General features: G+C 43.9%; 1 protein-coding gene across 1 annotated transcript in view; it reads right to left on the bottom strand.

Annotated features, from left to right (window-relative positions):
* The window catches only part of pcdh15b (protocadherin-related 15b), a 1,616,824-nt gene that overhangs the window by 710,716 nt on the left and 889,338 nt on the right, over positions 1-16,770 (bottom strand). The window contains exon 9 of the mRNA XM_078565941.1: positions 10,032-10,192. Coding sequence (XP_078422067.1) covers positions 10,032-10,192 — 161 coding nt within the window. The remainder of the gene's footprint in view (positions 1-10,031; positions 10,193-16,770) is intronic.

Raw genomic sequence — 16,770 nt, 5'->3', positions numbered from 1 at the left:
TTGAAACATTTAAGATCCTGAGGAGTCTTGACAGGGTGGATGTGGAGAAGATGTTTCCTTCTGTAGGGGAATCTAAAACTAGGGGTACTGTTTAAAAATAAGGGCTGCCCATTTAAGACAGAGATGAGGAGAAATTTTTTCTCTCAGAGGGTTGTGAGTCTTTGGAACTCTCTTCCTCAAAAGGTGGTGAAAGCAGAGTCTTTGAATATTTTTAAGGCAGAGCTAGATAGAGTCTTGATTGACAAAGGGGTGAAAGGTTATCAAGGGGTAGGCAGGAATGTGGGGTTGAGGTTACAATCAGATCAGCCATAATCTTATTGAATGGCGGAGCAGGCTTGAAGGACCGAGTGGCCTACTCCTGCTCCTAATTCGTATGTTCGTATGTATGCTCTTATGTATGTCGTGCATCTTGTAAACAGGCTGCAGTTACAATGCATCGATGATGGAATATTTGGATATTGAGTTCAGTGACAATGGTGCCATTCAGATAAATTTCACTGTTCTGGATGATTCTGAGCTTTAAGCACTATTGTAGCTGTTTCTATGCAGAAGAGTGGTAAGTATTCTTTTGCAGCCCTGACTTGAATATTGGAGGAATATCTAACTTTCTTTATCTTTCTTTTATTTTCTTGATCTATAAGCCCCACTCCAAAACATGGCACATAAATCTAGGTTGACACTTTGGTGCAGTAATGAGAAAGTGCTGCAGAGTCAGGGATATCGTCTTTGTGTTGAGATTTTTAACTGAGGATCCATTTGTCTATTCAGTGCTATTCAATATAGCATTAGTTGGTGAATAGCAGGGAAATTCTCCCAATAAACTCGCCAACAGTTATCTCAACCATCACAATCAAAAACAGATTACCTGATAATACATCTCATATACAAATTGGGTGCCATGTTTGTCTACATTACAGTGAGTCTGGTTTAGAATGTAATTAACTGACTGTGAAGCACTGAGAATTTCTGAGGATTTAAAATGTTCTATATCAATGCATTCTTTCTTTCTCACTGCATTTCAATTTAACAAATTGTGCCAAGAATGAGGATTAAAGTTTTACCTTATTAAGTGTCTTATATTTAGTTCTGCATCAATTATGCTTGAAGCTGGTTAGTTTAATTAAGTTTTTGTTTCTTTTCTGCATTCTTAATGTGTGTAGAGATTTTTAATCTTTGAATTCAACATGTTATTTCTTTCCTAAGGTTTTGATAAATGCCCTAATGTTGAGACTATTTTCTGTCCTTTGTTTCTACATTGCTGCTCTTTGCCAGAACATTCTTGTCGCAACATCCCCTGTTCGCTCCCAGTTAATTTGTTCTGAACTGTATGTGCCTGAGTGATAGCTGTGCCCCCAACTGTACTACTCTTTGCTGTTAAATGGATCAGTTATTGTATACAGCCTGAGATTCCCTCTCAGCCCGGCCTGGAGTATAAATTGTCAACTTCTTCCCAACTCAACAAATTCATACTATTTCTCACTGCTTCAAACACAGTGATCTGTTTTTACCCAACCTCCACCAACATTTGCAATCATTACAATGTTCCTCAAGATAAGGTAATCCCAAAACAAAGGCAACTCACATCTCTTTTCCATGGATAGGGAGTAAAATTGTGGCTTGAATTTACGTTTACAAAGTATATTTCATCAACTCATTCAATTCCAGATGAGTGACTGAATCTCATAAATACAAAGGAATTATCCACCATAATGAAAGGGAGGCACTCATGTGGATAATTGAAATTGACACAATTAAGATTTCCCAAATTTTGGTCTTGCACCTAGGGTATAACAATATGCTAGGTACAGTAATAACAAGTACAATGCAAACAAAAACAGATTTTAATCTTTTTGAAGCGGACTCTTATACAGAAGATTGGTGTTAATAGGTTGTGTAATAACGTACAATATGTTGTACAAGGTATGAAAATTGTGGAAGGCAAAATACTCTGATCCCATTGCTTATTTTTACATAACTATGCACCGTTACTCACAGAAACTAAATCTGTTAAGTACCACTCATACCAAACATCCTCTTGCTTGAAATGCATCTCCATTCATCACCCCACCCATTGGTTAACAAGCTACTTCAGTATGTCAGACAAATCAGATGGGACATGAGTGAAGAAGGGTAGTTAAGGTCATCACATCTTTTATTTTGCATTCTTGTCATTTTTTTCATGACATTAAGGCAGTGTGCATTCAAGATAGGACTTGCATTTATTTAGCACTTTATCATGCCCTCGGGACATCCTAAAACACTTTACAACCCTTGCATTACTTTTCAAATAGAAACATTGTTATGTAGGTAAAAGTCACAGACAATTTGCATTCAGCCAGGTCCCATAAACAGCAAATTAATGGTGACCAGTTAATCTGATTTTGACGGTTTTGGTTGTGGAAAGAATTTTATCCAGGAAATCAGGAGAATTGGCAACATTTCTTCAGCGTGCCATGGGGTCTTTCACATCCAATAACTCATCTAAAAGTAGGCACCTCAGATGGTCCCTCAGTACTTCACTGAAGTGTCAGCCTAGATTAAGTGTTCAAATCTGTAGTGGGACTTGAATTCACAATTTTCTGACCCGGAGGTGAGAATACACTTTCATTTGCAGAATTAGCTTGCGAAACTATACACAGGCAGACTGAATTGTTCACATAGATGACATCTAAATTTAAGTGCATCTTCTTGCATGCCAAATATTGCATATGAAATGCGTGCATTTAAAAAAATCTCCAAATCATACTACTGATGAGAGAATCTAAGTAGCTCCATTGCAAAATGAATACAACCTCTCTAAACATTATGGAACTGGCAGTGGCCTACAATAACAATCTACATGAATACAGTGCTTTTAATATGAAAAAGAAGTGTTCGAAGGCATAGGTGCACATAAGCAAAAAAAAACTAGACCAGAAGAGAAAGATTGCCAAGATGACTGAAAACTTGGTTGAATCAATAGATTGTGAGAAATTTTTAAAAGGACAGAGACATGGAGTTTAGGGAAGAAATTTCAGAACATTAGACACAGGCCTTCAATTGTAGAATAAAGGGACAAGGGGATGCACAGAAGTGAAAGCCTTTTGAGACAGACGCAGCCATTTCTTTCCTTGTGTTGGATAAAAGATATCCAGCTGCTTTTGGCATTGCTAACAATAGGATGGTCACCTCCTTCTTTTCATTTAATTTTCTCCAGGCGTGTCTCTCAGTATATCAAGCGGTCAATTTTGAATGAGAACTCTGTGCCATAATGAGGACAGTGAAGCTCTGCAGAAGTTATTCTTTTATTTGAGTTTTAAAATTCATTTAAAAAAAACATTTCTTGGGATTACTGGTCAGGCCAGGATTTGTTGCCCATCCATAGATACCCTCAAGGAAGTACAGGTACAGAACCCCAAAACTGGAATTGCCTAAAAACCGGACATTTCTCTCTCAGCCCACAGGATGTGATGAATGGTGAAAATAGAATAAATGCAAACTGTGAAATACAATATGTGGTTATACAGATGCTTAAAGAAGTGACATCCTTGAAATCATTGTTAGCAGTGAACAGTATGTTTGGTGCCCTCAATCTGAAGCCTAGATGTTAAATGCCGGAATTAAACATGAGTACCTTGCCTCACCAAGGATATGTCACAGGTGTTCAGGAAGGATTGTCAACCCTCAGGAAAAGAAAATTGAACAAGCTCAGACCAGTTTGGAAACTTGAAATTAAAGTGCTTATCTTTATGGCCTGCCTGGTCTCATCAGATCCAGTGGGTAATCTAAAATTCAGGAAAATCTGGCACAGTGGTACTAAGGGTGTTGGATTTTGAGTATGGGAACTGTACTGGTGGACCTTTTTCTTAAACCGCTGCAATACATGTGGCGAGGGTACTGCCAGAATACTGCTATGTAGGGAATTCCAGGATTTTGTTCCCGTGACGATGAAGCTAGGGAAGACAATATAGACTGAATCTTCTGTGAACTGGCAGCGGGTCAGAAACCCATTTGTTGTGCGACGGGATTAGAATTCCACTTCCTGGTTTTGTGGAAATCATAAGAGTTTAGAGGTGATGTTGACTTGCTTTCTGTCAATGAAGCTGCTCTGTTTAAAGTGACCCCGTCAGGGATCAGAATGGCTGCAAGACAGTTTATTGCTGAAGGATACTGAAGGCAAGAACATTAAGGGAAATGTGAGAAGACTGCCCCCCCTGTTCTCCGACTCTTGCCGAGGTCATGTTAGAGGTGATGAGTGTCAAAGGGAGGTATTCTTTCCTGTGGACTGGAGGAAGAGGCCAGCCATCCAAGCGAAGCAGGCATGGTTCAAAGGAGCAGAGGCTGTTAGCAGCATGAGTGTGGTGCTCAGGACCTGAACTCAGTGTCACAAAAGCTTTAATTACCTCATTGTGTCAGGAAAGGTAGGTGTTATACCATTTTCAGATTACATCCATCAATATCTGATTTACCTAGTATTCTCCTGCACAGCACTCCTCTGACTGGCACACCTTGCAGTTCCACTTATTCCTTTCTCTCCAGGCACCACCTCAGACCTTCATTTGAACAGCCGACACTCACACTCATCCTATTGCGTTCTTGCATCCATCCCTCACAACCACTTTCCTCAAATGTTCTCATTCCATCCTCAACAAACAATCTATTTCTCACTCATTACTCTCTGCTTTTCCTTATGCAGAAGGTGCACAACTCAATACGCTGCTATAAGGCACTTAACGTTCGCTGGTTGATTTGTTGTCACCACTTTCTGAAATGTCACGATATGTACTATGCCGAGTTTGTATTCTTTCCCATTTTCTCTAATTCATGTATTTGATCTCCCACAGGTCGTTCAAAGATACCAGAGGAACTAATGAGGGAGCAAATCGAGGAGTCCTCAAAGGAGGGTGGGCACTCTGAGGATGCGCTGTCACATTACTTATGCATACCCTCCATAAATTCAGGTACACATGCCTCAGTGGCTACTGTATTAGCGATACATAGTTAGGTTATCACATGATTAAGTGCACAACATGTGAGCAAGTGCAGGCACTGGAGATAGGGACAGCAGTGAAGAGTCTCCATTGGAGGGCACAGGTTCCACACAATACAATGGAGGCTGGCCTCAATGTGAAGTTGTGATTTAGTCCCAACAAGGACTGTGTGGTGGTCACTACCAATACCCATCTGTGATAGGTAGATTGGTAAGGATGCAATCAAGTAGGTATTTCCATTTTGCTGGTTCTCTTGCCACCTGCTGCAGACTCAATCTGGCAACTGAGTCTAGTTTCGGTGGCCACTTTTGATGATGAGCATTTAAGTCCCACAGCTAGAGAACATTATGTGTCCTTTATTACCATCTTCTTGTGCCTTGCAATATCATCTATTACTGTTTAATCCCTCCTGTTCTTAACCCTATCACAGACCTTCACTTTTGCTCTTCGTCCCCACCCCCTTTCCTAGCCTTGTGCTTGCTTAAAACACGTTACATCCCTAACTTTTTCCAGTTCTAACAGAAGGTCATCAATCTTAATCATTAGCTCTATTTTTCTCTCTACAGGGATTGCCTGTCCAGCTGAGTATTTCCAGCATTTTTTGCTTTTTGTGGTGCAAGCGAAGGGTGGAATTTTCTGGTCCCCAACGTGGCGTGTACATCGCGGCACTTACTTTAACGTGTCCTGGGGCAGCACATGGAGATGAGAAGATGGAGGCCTTCAGCAGCTTGTTCCTGGGCCACCACGTGCGATGGATGGTTGGAGCATCAACCATGTGGATCTTCATTGCGCAGCAGCATCCGGGGGTGGTTGTTCTTGGCGCAGCAGTTTCTTCCAGGGCTCAGATCTTCAAACTGCAGGTGGAAGGCTACAGGAGGCAATGGTGGGCAGTGAGGGTCTGTGCCGGGGTGGGGGCGGGGGGGAAGCGCGCATGGCTGATATAGACGGGGAGAGGGAGGACACGAATGAAAAGGTGGGATTGAGTGTGGAGGTCTGGGAGGGGCTGGGGAGTTTGGGGGTGGTAGGGGAAAAAGAGAAATACTGTGGAGTCGAGGAATGGGTGAGCTGGTATGGAGAGTGGGTAGGGCCGTGCTGGAGTGTTGAGGGGGGTGGTGTGAAGGGGCAAGTGTGCAGGTATGAGGGGGCATGCGGGTTTGTGCAGGTGTAAAGGGGCATTAGGAGGGTGTACAGGTGTGAAGGGGCATGGGGGTTGTATGGGGATTGTAGAGGGGAAAGGGGTTCAGAAGGAGGGGTCAGTAGAGTCAATGGTGGATTCCTGGGGGGCATACTGAGGGTACCTGTGGTAGGACGGGATGGTGACGATTAAAGGGGGCAGTGGGAGGCGGTAAGGTGGGAGGGTGTGGCGATGTTGTGAAGGGGTACTGAGGGTTGTTGGGGGGGGATGCAGATGGGTGCGGATTCGGGGGGTGGGAGTTGGCAGGATGGCTGCAGGGGTAGGGGGGGGCAACATGTCTATCGTAACATGGGTGGGATGTTCAGAAAGGTAGGGGACTGCTACATTTATGTGCATAGGGCAAAAGGTGGAGATACATGTCTGCTCAGCTGGACAATTGAAGGAGAACCCCAGCATGTACAATGCTAGGGCCTTGGGAGAAATAAGCGTGTGATGGGCAAAGGCTCTACGTGCTTGGGAGATTTCTTGCACATGGCTCGTAAGGGCCCTGGCAAAGATCTTTGCCTCCCTGTACACGTCTGATTTTAGGGGACATGAAGTGTCCCTAGGAAGATGATGGGGTTGGGTGGGGGGGTGGGGGGGAGGTGTGTGCACAGGGTTAAGGATTTTCACAAATAAAGCACATCAGACATGATTGAAGTGCAAGTCAACTATATTTAGAAAAGCATGATATGTGTGACAATCATAGTGTACCCATGCAACCACTTATGAATTCAGAACTTCTTAATTTTTCTTTCCCCATCACTTCTTTTTAAGTGCTCCCCTGACTTCCGCAGCAGGGGTGGTGGCAGCCTGCTGACCAGTTGGCTCTGTTGCCTTGTATGACCTTGGCGGCCGTCCTCTGGAGACCCGGCTTACTTTAGCAGTCCTGCTGTGGGACACCTGCTCCCTCTGCGGTCACAGAGCACGAGGCTGAAGGGGTCACAGGCAAAGGGAATTCGGAAGGTCCGGACGCTCTCAGAGCCCCAAGTGGAGGTCCCAGGGGTCTCCAACTGCTGCTCCGCCACGCTTTGGGTGCCTGAAAGTCCCTGCCTGACTCCTTGAGGGGCTGGGGCACTTGGAGGGAGGTCGTGGTGCCCCAACCCCTCTCATGTAGTCACTGTAGAAGTTTACACTCCATCGCTGTAGCCATGGGTATGTCTGCGTGTATCTCTGGCAGTATCTGCTGGACCAGGTTCTCCATGGCATCTGCCACCTTCCCCATGGAGCCCTCCATGCGTGCACAGATCGGAACCACTTCATCAGCCAGCTGGGGGATGGTCTCCTCCGCCTCGCGTGCCACCCTGAAGAAGGCCTCCAACATCTGTGTCTGATTTTCCCCCGTCTCTCGCTGCCTCTCCAGCATCTCTTGGAAGGCTGATTCCAGAGGCTCGTTATCGAACTCGAACCTCACTGATGCCTGTTTCCCAACACTCCTCCAAGAGCCAGTGAGCTTGGATGACCCTGCTTCCTGCTGCTGACATATGCCCGTGTAATAACCACCAGAATGTGAGACCCTTCCTAAACTAGAACTAATACCCACTGAGGTGTGTGGGTCTGCGCTGGTGATGGGTGCAGGTGACTGCTGTGATGCCTCCATACGTGCACTTTCTTCATCAGCGATGTCCTTGCTCCTCTCTGGGCTTATATGCATGCTGGACAGGGCTTCCCCACTTTCGGGCCTTGCCCTCTTCCTGGTGGGACCTGTAAGTGAGAGAGGGGAGAGCGAGTGACTGCATGAGCTGCCTCCAACATGGAGGCATCCTTGACCCTTGGATTTCTATGACATGCATAGATCCTTCTTGGATGGATGCCGCAAGCCAATCTCTCCATCTCCGATAGATCTGTCCCACTCCACCCTTGCCAGCTGGGCTGCCCGCTCCTCGAAGTCGGTCAGCTGTTTTAAATGTTGCCGGCCCCTTCCCATCTTCTCTCTCTCTTCTATTATGGTTTAACTTCTCCTGTGCAAAGAGAGAAGATGGGGTTGAGAGAAATTGGGTTTCATGTATCTTTCCCATGCTTCCAGTCTTACAAATAACCCACTGGATTGTCTGCCATGTGATTGATGGGCTGCAGGTTGCCCAGGAGGGTTCAGGGCCAGCAGCCTCCAGAGTAGTGAGCCCATGCAGATGTAAGCATAAGGCTCAGAAAGGCATGTCATTAGTGGTGCTTGCTGGTTCCCTCAATGCCTGAGCCCCTTCCCCCCAACGGCCAGATGGCATGTGAGCTCCCTGTGTGGAAGGTTGAGGGACCCACAGCGGCCTCTCTACCTGCAGACTAGATGGACTGAAGTGGGGCTATCATGATCTTATCATGTTGCCACTGAGGCCCACATCCCTGTACCATACACTGAGGTGAGTGTGAGCAGTCACAGGGTCACTTACCCTGGCGCGCAGGTGAGGCCATTCATCCTTTATCAGCGCCGCAGGACAGTCCTCTGTTGGAGTCCCTGGACACTGACTGCTCTGGAGACTTGCTCCCATGCAGGGTTCATGTCCCTGCGTCCCTCCTGGCCTCCACTTAGTGGAGCAGGAAGCCTAGGGAGGTGTCGCTGAATCTGGGCACCGCGGCTGCCTCTTCTAGCCATCTCCTCGATCAGCATTGTGCAGGTTTTCTGTCTGGGCGCCTTTTAAATATGGTGCCCAGGTATGACGGTGGGAATGCGCCATCCAGCCCGCCCCGCTGTGCAAAATGTCAGGTAACCGCCAACTGCATAAGTAATGAGGCCGAGATTGCGCGCTACCGTTAAAATTCCCAGCAGCCTCTGCAGTGGGAAGCTCTCCCCATTCCAGACCTCGCCACAGGACTTAGTCCCAGAAGAGAAAATTCCACCCCAAGTTAGGAATTCCTACAATCTTTGGAATTTACCATTCGAATTATTATCGCCAACCATTGCTCTTTTGCGAACATATTTCCATTGCATCAAAGCACGCAAGGTTAGCAGTTTCATTTTCTGATTCTTTGACCATCACTTAGACTATGAGGTATCACAGCACTGGGCGCATCTTGGAAAGTCACCCTCAACAGCTAAAACTCTTTCTAATGATGAAGTCAAGAAAACTGGGAATTTTACAGCTAACTGGGGAAAACGCATGATACTAGACCCTTAAAAGGGCCGTGTCCTAGGACAACCATTTCCTCCATGAAAATGAGAAATCATCTTGCCTTATGTGACAATTGGTGGATGAAGAATAAAAGGCGAAGAAAAAATGCTCAAATAGCCCAGGAGATTCAAGCCCTTAACTCTCAGATAGATGAAAGAAGTGTAACATAAAATATCAGAGATAAATGTCAATAAAGTAGTGAAATTGGCAAAACAATAAAAGAAGCCCAATGTGTTGCTTTACAAAAGACATCCTACTAAACAAAACAGTTCACTCTCTATCAGATGAAAACAAATGTTGGTGTGTATGCACCTAAATAATCTAGAATTATACAGACTTCAGCATTAAAGGTAAGCAGCACCTCAGTAGCAAGTAAGAAATAAAAATCACAGTTTAATAAACACATAAGACAGCATGTTCAGGCATCAAGCAATCACAACTTAACAACTTATGAAAGCATTAAGAACATGTGTATTACACATATGTTACTTAAAGGTGAAACAATTCAGTTTTTAATTTGAGCATGAATGAGTTCATTTTAAAGGTTATCTGGAACATATATGCTTATTTATGGGTCTTACAAAATAAAAAAGCCAAAATATGCAAAGGCACTCACACAATCAGATAATTTTGAAAGGATCCTTACTGAACATGAGTATGAACACAGATCAGAGATGGATCTATAATATAGGGCCTCAAAAAGTTACCCCCGAAGTGAACTTATAACACAATATTTTTTCCAAACGTTAAAACATTTGTTATAGGACATTAAGTACAACTTACATCTCTGTCGAGAACTCGGCCAGTACTGTTCAAATAGAGTCTCTGATTGACAGCGTCCAGAAGCACCCAGTAGTCATTGTTGCCTTTCAATGATAAGGCAATAGTAGGATTTGAGCCGCCTGCATGGCCTGTAATCTGCAAGTTATCCACCAGAAGTGTTCCTGTTTCACATAATGAAATTTTTAAAAGTGATAAAAATAGAATTTAATGAAATAAGGTTAAAGAATCATTTGCTTTCCTTCGCCATATCAGAGAGTAAGTGGCAACAATACAATTGCTAATGAAAACTGGAGGGCCAAAATATTTTGAGTTTGCAGTCCTTGTGTGGAGCCTCACTTAGCAGTAAGGCAGATCAAACAATTGAATGCAGAAGTAAATATTTCCATCAATAAAATTGATGCTGGAAAACTGGGAGAGTCATGAATCAGGTGTGATAACCTCCACGCCCAATTGACTGATCTGCCCTTCTGTCAATCAAGGTTCCACAGCTGAAATCCCAGTGTGGGAAATTTACCACCATCCCTATTACTGATATTATTGTATTTCCAGGTTTGAAAAAGAAATCAAAGCAAGCAGATTGCAAAATATTTTACAATCTCAATGATAGCTAAACTACTTGGTAGAATCAACCAGCTTCTTTGGGCACAATAAAACATTTTAAATATAGTATTAGGACTAATTATATTAAATAGGGATAAATGTTCTTGGCAACGAGGGAAGTTGCATCTCCAAATTGCAAATGGTACTGTTCAAATAAAAATATCCTCACCATAATTGCTAACTTTCACGCAATTTCAAAATGGTTAAACAGTCTCTTAGTTTTAATGTTGCATTGAGAATTAATAAATCTATGTATGTAAAAGCAAATTTTATGACACTGTCATTTTTTTTCCAACTTTATGTAAAAATCATTAGAAATGTTTGGATGACTATAGTACTAAAACTCATAATTTACACATGAACCTCAATAGCATGCCAATAAATGTAGAGTTAAAATACAACTTTTGTAAATTTAGTAAATGGAATATCTTATCAGCCAATACTCAAAGAAAAGCATTTCAAGTTAATCTATTTTGAATGTTCTACCACAGAAACTTACATTAACAAAACAAAGTCAGAATTATTGGCTCTCATTGAAATTCTCACTCTCATTCCATCAATTCCAAGGCAAGGAGAAGTTTCCTTTAGGAGACTTTGATCTCTGATCCAATATTGCAATGTAAATTCAATCAACTGGATAAAATACACCATATAAAAGCCTCATTTATAAACCAACTAAAGAAATGATCTAACTCCTCCTTACTAAATTATGTTTCCAGCTGATATCCAGACTGACCATATGTCTATTTTCCAGGGGCAGTACCTGGATGAAGTACTGTGCCTCCGCAAGAGCTCCTGTTTTTTAATATATTCTTTCACGAGACATGGACATCACTGGCTAGACTAGCATTTTTATTGCCCAACCCTAATTGCCCTTGAGAAGGTGGTGGTGAGCTGCCTTCTTGAACTGTTGCAGTCCATGTGGTGTAGGTACACCCACAGTGCTGTTACGGAGGGAGTTCCAGGATGTTGACCCAGCTACAGTGAAGGAACAAGTCTGGATGGTGTGTGGCTTGGAGGGGAGTTTGCAGGTGGTGGTATACCCATACATCTGCTGCCCTTGTCCGTCTAGATGATGGAGATTGCGGATTTGGAAGGTGCCTTGGTGAATTTCTGCAGTGCATCTTGTAGATGGTACACACTGCTACCACTGTGCATCGATGGTAAAGGGAGTGGATGTTGAAGATTTAGGGTGGCGTGCCAATCAAGCAGATTACTTTATCCTGTATAGTGTCAAGCTTCTTGAGTGTTGGAGCTGCACTCATGTAAGCAAGTGGAGAGTATCTCATCACACCCCTGATTCGTACCTTGTTATTGGTGGGCAGATTTTGGGGAGTCAGGAGGTGAATTATGCTCTACAGAGTTCCCAGCCTTTGACCTGCTCTTGTAGCCACAGTATTTATATGGTTCGGGAAACTTGTACCCAAATAGAGCCATATTTATTGGTATGCTGAAAGGTAAATCTTCATTGCACCTTAGATTGTCTGTCAAATCAAAGTGTGGCATTTATTTGTCAGAGCGATATCCTTCTGGGATTGGCTGAGTGGCGGTTTAGGTGGGGCACATGCCTTAGGTTTCATCATATGAGGAGGCAACTGTTTCAGCCAACAGTAACTGGCTTTAGTATGAAAAGGGAAAAAAAAATCAGAAGAGAAGATGAGGACAAGGTGGGTGAATAGTTTTACTTTATCTCAGAGATCAACACAATGCAAAGATCGGATCAAATAATGCATTTTTAATGAATAAGCTCTCAATTCTACCCTTGGGAAGAGGTTTCCGAAACATTCTGAGACAGAGGATGTTTCACACCTTATATGGAAAATGTCAGTCTATGTGGGACAATTAAAAGTTAGGGTATTCGGGACCAAGTATAGATAATGCAGCACGATTGAAGTTGCTACAGTTATCATGCTGACTGAATGACACATGACTGCGTGAGCAGTTTTGAGCACCATACTTTAGTTAAGAGTATATTGGTCTTGGAAGGAGAGCAATGTATCTTTATCAGCATGATATTGGAATTCCAAGGGTTCAATTACAAAGAGTAAATATACAAACTAGGATTATATCCCCTGGGATTTAGAATTAAAGGGTGATTTGATTATAAGTCTTCAAGATATTAATGAAAACATAGGGTGGGTGGAGAGAAACTATTATCGCTAGTTGGGGAGTTTAAAAATTAGAGCAAGACCTGTCAGGAGTTTAAATTAGGCAGTACTTTTAGACACAAAGGGCGAGAGAAGTTTGGAAATCTCTTTGAAAGCAAAGTTTTATGCTAGATCAATTGCAAATTTTAAATCTGAGATCGATAGATGGCATTCTAGAGAATGAGTACAAATTGCTGCTGTGTGATAATCAGCAACTGCTGGTCGGAATTACCATCCACTCCTACCGCTTTTCTGGTTTACCTTATTTTCGCATAATATCGTTGGATAAATCCTCTATTAAAGGGATTTGGGTCAAATGAGGGTATCCAGAGTTAGGTTGAAGATCAGACACGATCTCATTGTTTGGTGCAACAGGCTCAAAGGGCTGAATGGCCCAGTCCTGATCCTACAGCCTGGATTCTTACCAAGTTGGGGTGACTCAGGGGTCCTTTAAAAATGGTGGGCGGGTCCCGATTCAGGATTCTAGACCCCATTCCCAGGCTGAGAGATTTTCAGGAGTGCTTTTTAAAGTTCATGGCTGGTTCATGTCAAAAATCCATACCCTGCACTCCCAGCCTGGCCAGCTCCATTGTGGGGATAGGCATGTCCTGGTCCTCTGCAATTTTCATGGAGTCAGGCCAGGTTTTAAAGAACTTATGATTCATGGTCCCTCAGAGGGGTCTATGAACCACAGTCTGCATGTTACCATTTGATTTACCTTTTAAGAGGAAAGTTCAAAAGGTCTTACTCATGCCCAGGTATGCCCCCCAGCCAGCCCCTTTGGCCCCTTATGACCCCCATGCCAAAGTAAGGCATGGGCTCTCAACCAAGCATACATAATGAGGCTTTGCTGAGAGCCCAGAAATCCATTAAAGTTCGAAAACACATGAGCCCCAGAGAAAACATTGCTTGATTGACAGCTCTGGCTCTCTAATCTCTGCAGTCAATTTCACAGTGTTTATTTGCACACCATCCAGAGGTTTCAAGTGCCTGCAGTTTCAGATATTGAAATTTTAAAGGGTCTGGATGATTGACACATTTATTGCCCTGTAGTAAAAAGATGTTGATTTAAAAAGTGGAAAGTTATCAATGAATGACACTTCTTTTAACAGCTTTTTTTTACCCATACTACTGTCGCTCCAGAGTTCATTGCTTCTATACAGTGTATGGTGGGTGAATGGGCATGGAAGTGCCATAGCTTGGCATGGGGCATGAGAGGCCATAAAGGTTATATGGGGAGAGGGGGTGCAAGGAGGGCCACATGGTCTGTTTGGAGAGCCTTACCTTGGCATGGGAGCATGAGGGGCCATAGGAGGTGGATGGGAGGCATACCTTGGCACGGGGGACATGAAGTGCATGGATGGGACATGGTATGTGGAGAGGTTGAGGGGTTAGCGATGAGGGCCAGAAGGCCTGTTTTATTTTAACTGGGACAATGTCCCACAGCAGCCAGGGAGGCCATTTAAACAGCGCGCCTCAGCACCCAGTAGCCTCTGTGGCTGCCATGGGCCTCTTTCCCGGGTTGGCTGGCCCAACTGCAGCCTGCACCTGCTCCTCCGGCAATAAAGATCCCACCTTTGTGAGTACTTTCTCCCGAGGCGGGCGGGCTGAGCTGGGAATTTTCCTGACTCCCACTACCCACCTCTGTGATGAAAATCAAGGCCTAGGGTTCTATACAGAACACACACAAGGTTCTAGATTCAGTGTTAAATTGAAAATGGCTAGCTCAAAAAGCATAATTGTTGTTTTAACAACTATCTTTAAAATGATTTATCACACTTATAACCATCTGGAAAAGAAACAACTGTATCATGCTCAATATGCCATTAATATTTTCCATTTCAAGTCGAGGAGGGAAATCTATAAAAGAACACAAATGTACTAAACATAAAGCTGTTCTTACTTTACGTGCTGGTTTAAGTTCTGTTATGGATTTTATTTTCCCCCACAAAGTTCAGCCAACATAAAGTAGGCCATGTAGAAAGTGGGCATGAAAAACTGATATTCCTGAATATTATCTATTAATGGTACCTGGATGCACTTCAATAGTATGGGGGAGAATTTTCTCCCCACTGGGGGGGCTGGGCAGGATCGGACGCGCAGCCAATCATTGTCCGAATCGGCTGTGGGCCGCCATTTTATGCAGACGGGCCAATTAAGGCCCGCCCAGCGTGACGCGCACCCGGAAGCGCTGAGCGCTCCCTGTGCAGCCGACGGGAGGAGGCTGAGTTGGGGCCTGGGCTCTTTTGCGCATGCGTGTGAAAGAGCGCAGAAATCTACCTGAGGCACAGAGCTGCCTCAGGGAGATTAGTTTCATTATAAATATTTTAAATAAAGAAAATAAAAAAAATTATGACGTCCCCTCATGTGACAGTGTCACATGAGCTGGGACATGTCTATAAATTTTATTAAAAATTTTTATTGAAGTCTAAAAACCTTAACGAAACCTCATCCCACCTGTGAATGAGGTTTCATGATAAATGCGAAGGTCACCTGGGCTCTTCGCCTGCCCGCCAACCTTAAGGTTGGACGGGCAGCTCAGTTAATTATTTTAATTGGTTTTTAAATCGCCTTAATGGGCCTTTGATAGCTCGGTGGGCGGACAGCCGACTCTGGTGCGCGCCCGCCAAATGATGCACAGTGACGTCGGAACGTACTCCTGAGGTCACCGCGCATCATTTTACACGTCGGCGAGCGGGGTCTGCCTCCTCCCCCTCGCTGACCCAAAGATTCTGGCCATGATGTCACATAGCAGCAATTATATGCACAATTGTTCAGCATTTGTGATGTATATGTGCAACTGTTAAATCCTAAATTGCTTAAAAAATTCTGCCTTGCTGCTCTACACAACCTACATTTTTCATCCTGGCTACTTTGTTGTGCTCCCACCCTGTGAGTTCCTGTTTTAGTTTAGTAAAGATGGTCACCCTATTCTAGTGGGTTCGTTTTTGTGAAATTTACTTGACATGATCCTATTAAGAGCTTCCCAGTAGAATCTCTGTCCTTATTTTGTATTGTGTGTAAAAGGATCACCTGTGACAGCACACTGCGGGGGATTGCACTTCTGTAACATAGCCTGCCAATTTTTCTCTGTTCAGGTAATCCTTTCTACTTGAGGGCAATAAGAGAAAAATTTGGTCTCAGTTTTTTTTAAAGAAAATAAAGTTTTGGAGCACAGGCAACTCTAGCTTCTATCCAGCCTATTTCTTTGTTGAGGCAGCTGTGGATGAAAGCTATTCATCACAATGAAAACATGGCCCGTTCCCCGATCCTAGGAGGCAGTTTCCTACAGCCAGCCACTAACTTTGTTAGTAATGATGCACGAAGTAAAAAAAAATCACACTGTGTGTTTTGTGAGCAACAAAAGCACGTTTTAGCTCTTAGGCCTGAATCTTCTGGTCAACTTGCTTGCAGATGCGTAAAATGACATGCGGTGACATCAGGCGTGTGTCCCAACGTCGCCGAGCGTCATTCTAATCTTCAGTTTGGCGGGCACGCACCGGAGTCGGCTGCGCACCTGCCGAACTGTCAAAGGCCTATTAAGGCCATTTATTGAACTAATTGAAGTAGTTGTCTGGGCTGCCCATCCAACCTTAAGGTTGGCAGGCAGGCAAAGAGCCCAGGCAACCTTCACATTTATTATAAAACCACCTCCACGGGTGAGATGAGGTTTCATGAAGTGTTTATAAATCTAATAAAATTTTTAACTAAACTTCATTGACATGACCCAGCTCATGTGACACAGTCACACGAGGGAACATGTCTGACTAATTTTTTCATAATGAAAATAATCTCCCTGAGGCAGCTCTGTGCCTCAGAGAGATTTCTGCACTCTTTCGCACACCTGCCCCGACTCTCCCTCCTCCCCCTGCCCGCACAGGGAGCGCTCAGCGCTTCCGGGTGCGTGTCACACCGGGCGGGCCTTAATTGGCCTGCCCACGTAAAATGGCAGCGTGCAGCTGATCGTGGGCGGTGATCAGCTACGCACCCGC

The sequence above is a fragment of the Cetorhinus maximus genome, chromosome 20 (assembly GCF_964194155.1).
Source record: "Cetorhinus maximus chromosome 20, sCetMax3.hap1.1, whole genome shotgun sequence".
Classification (NCBI taxonomy): Eukaryota; Metazoa; Chordata; class Chondrichthyes; order Lamniformes; family Cetorhinidae; genus Cetorhinus; species Cetorhinus maximus.
This window is presented reverse-complemented; position numbering and strand designations above follow the sequence as displayed.